This window comes from Ursus arctos, unplaced genomic scaffold, assembly GCF_023065955.2.
Source record: "Ursus arctos isolate Adak ecotype North America unplaced genomic scaffold, UrsArc2.0 scaffold_5, whole genome shotgun sequence".
Lineage (NCBI taxonomy): Eukaryota > Metazoa > Chordata > Mammalia > Carnivora > Ursidae > Ursus > Ursus arctos.
In genome coordinates, this window is record NW_026623067.1 from 5,138,949 (window position 1) to 5,142,399 (window position 3,451).

The 3,451-nt window shown below is 35.3% G+C and overlaps 1 protein-coding gene across 1 annotated transcript; it reads right to left on the bottom strand.

Annotated features, from left to right (window-relative positions):
* Positions 1-1,400: 1,400 nt before the first annotated feature.
* LOC113250081 (olfactory receptor 14A2-like) lies at positions 1,401-2,330 on the bottom strand. Its single transcript, XM_026491472.2, has one exon. The coding sequence runs from the start codon at positions 2,328-2,330 to the stop codon at positions 1,401-1,403; it is 930 nt and encodes a 309-aa protein (XP_026347257.2).
* Positions 2,331-3,451: the final 1,121 nt, after the last annotated feature.

Genomic DNA, 3,451 nt, shown 5'->3' on the forward strand with positions numbered 1-3,451 from the left:
GCCCTCCCTTTACAGGTAGCTCTACAGTTGACAGTAGATAATCTTTATATATTGAGTCTCCACAACAAATACCACATAGGAATAAAACACTTTAATAGTGGAAGAAACACAAGTAATTAAATGTAAAGTAATTTAAAAAGTAATAAAAATAAATCTAATTTTAATAAGATATTAATCCAATCTCATAATATTAAAACTAAATATTAAAAATATCTAATTTGGGGCGCCTGGGTGGCTCAGTCGTTAAGCATTTGACTTTGGCTCAGGGCGTGATCCCAGGGTCCTGGGATCTAGCCCCACATCAGGCTCCTCTGCGGGGAGCCTGCTTCTTCCTCTCCCACTCCCCCTGCCTATGTTCCCTCTCTCGCTGGCTGTCTTTCTCTCTGTCAAATAAATAAATAAATAAAATCTTAAAAATCTAACTTTATTTATTTATTTATTTATTTATTTATTTATTTATAATGGATAGAAGTATTCCACATAAAATAAAAATGGTAGTCAATAAAATCTAGTGGATAAAGAGTAATATATTCTAAATTATTTTGCAAAATTATAAACATTTTGATGTATGTTTTTATCTTTTCGTTATTTTTTTTTACCTTTAAGACTTTCAGTTTTAGAGTCTTCATTTCTATTCTAAAGAAATTCTCATTTAAGAAATATTTAAGAAGACAAGTATTTAATGCTTTTGTTAAATTTCTGTTGTTTCTGTAGCAAATTTTCACAAATACTGTGGTTTAATAGCATGTTTTGTTTTAAAGCGCTGTAATTTGAAAATACAACACCAACCACACTGGGCTAAAATGAGAATGTAGCTGGTATGGCTACATTCTTTTCTTGGGTCTCCAGTGAACAATCTGTTCCTGCATTTTCCCATCTCCAAAGGTTACCTCTGTCTATATATTGGTCCCTGACCACCTTCCACCTACAAAGCCAACAATGGAAGATCACACTTCCATAGATACATCTCCCTATATTAAAGCCTGGAAATACTCCACTTTTCATGATTAGATTAGGACCCCTTGGATAGTCTAGGATTATCACCTCACCTCATTCATGCTCCTTATTTGAATTACATCTACTGAATTCCTTTATGCCATGTAAAGTAATATATTCCAGATTAAAAAAAAAAGTAGTACATGGACATGTTCAGTTATCCATCTGAAGAACTCTCATGGTATTTCTGAAACAATTTACATGCACATATACTAGGTAATTAAATATGCTATTCTTCGAGGTTTTAAGATAATGAATACTTATTAATAAGCATGAATATGTCAACTTTATCTTAGCACTTTTAAATAAAGTGAATACATTAGTATATAGAATATTGATGTTCACCCTAGATTGTAAGATATATATTTTTTACACCATGGAATTTAGCTTTATAAGTTCTAGTTCTATTGTTCTTCCTCATAGAATGTATAATGACTTAGTTTCCATAGAAACCTCATCACAGCTGCCTTGATTTCCTTGTTCCTTAGGCTGCATATTATGGGGTTCAATGATGGAGGCAACACAGAATAAAATACAGACACCAAAAAATCCACAAGATGTGGGGAATCAGGGACTGGCTTCAGATAGGCAATGGTGCCTGTCACAATAAATGTTGTTACAACTATGAGATGGGGCATACAAGTAGTAAAGGCTTTTGACCATCCTTGTAATGATGGCATTCTCAACACTGTATTGAATATGTAAATATATGAAAATCCAATGGATACCAAACAGAAAAGTGCATACATAATCCCAGTTGCCTCAGTAATATCAATGGTGACATGAGACTCTGAGCATGAGAACTTCAGTAGGGAGGGGACATCACAGAAAAACTGAGGAACTTTTCTGGAGCCACAGAAAGATAAAGAGAAAGTGCCAGCTGAGTATAAGACTCCAAAGACACTCCCAATAAACCAGGATGCAGCTGTCATCCTCACACAGACTCTCCTGTTTATGATGACATCATAGTGCAGTGGGTCACAGATGGCCACGTAGCAGTCATAGGACATGGCAGTTAGAAGGAAAAGCTCAGATACTGCAAAGTGGATCACCAGCAACACCTGTAATATGCATCCTGAGAACGAAATGGTGTTTCTGTGGGATAAAGAGTTCAGGATAAATTTTGGAAGTGTGATGGAAATGAGGCAGGCATCAAAAAGTGATAAGTTCTTCAGGAAGAAGTACATGGGGGTGTGAAGACACTGATCCATGGTGATCAGGACAATAATGAGAAGATTCCCCATAAGAGTCACCAGGTACATAAACAAAAACAGAAAGCCATGTAAAACCTGCAGCTCTCTGGTGTCTGAGAATGCCACGAGGAAGAATTCCATCCCTGCTGAGTGGCTGGTAATGTTTTCCACTCTATATGAGACAAAGGAGAGAAAAGACACAACATTAGCTCCTGTTAAGACTTTGTCCTTTCCAAGAATGTTTTAATGTAAGAATTCATCTATTTTGTGTTTATAAGACATGCACATTTTTACTCTCCTGACATGTATGTTAGGATTTATGACCTCTTTGCTATGCCAAACCTAGTTTGTGTCTGAATTTGATGTGTGTTATGTGAGCAGACTAGGAAGAATAGGAAGAAAGAATAGGAAAAGTCTTTCACTTATGAATCCTTGGTATATTTATGATGAAACGTGTATCTTTATAAAATACATCCTGAATTATTAGTTCAATATTCTAAATAAAATCTTTTTTTTAAGATTTTATTTATTTATTTGACAGAAAGAGCCAGCGAGAGAGGGAACACAAGCAGGGGGAGTGGGAGAGGAAGAAGCAGGCTCTTAGCAGAGGAGCCTGATGTGGGGCTCAATCCCAGAATGCTGGGATCATGCCCTGAGCCGAAGGCAGACGCTTAACTACTGCACCACCCAGGCACCCCTCTAAATAAAATCTTTTGTACACAGAATAAATTTTCAAATCATTTCAAATAACAGAAAGTAATCACCGAATATTTTTGTAAAAGAGTTTGCTTTTAAACACATTACCTTTATATATAAGGAGTAAATAATATTGTTTATTTGATTTTGTGATTGAATATATTACACTAAAGAATAAAAATGAAATTTATGATAGAAAGGAGATGAAAAATGTAAACAGAAAATTAATAAATACGGACTTATATCATTGACATGAAAAAAGTCATACTAATTATAAATGAAAAGAGGGAGAAGGATATGGAATATTGGGGAAAGGGCCACCTTTCCTACCACTGGCTGCTCTACCTCTACTCACCCAAGTATGTTTATGCATTCTCACCCAATCTTGCACACACATTCATTCCCAGGTTGTATATCCAGTGTTTTTAGGGTCAGCACAGAAGCAAATTTTACAGAAAAGTGGTTGAGATAAAAGTGAATATGATAAATAGAAACAGGGCAATGAGGAATAGCATCAATGGCAGAACTGTTTCCTTCAATGATAAGTTATTTAGTATCTGAGGAAA

Excerpts from the sequence above, each read along its gene's own strand:
- LOC113250081 (XM_026491472.2), bottom strand. The coding sequence starts at position 2,330 with ATGGAATTCTTCCTCGTGGCATTCTCAGACACCAGAGAGCTGCAGGTT.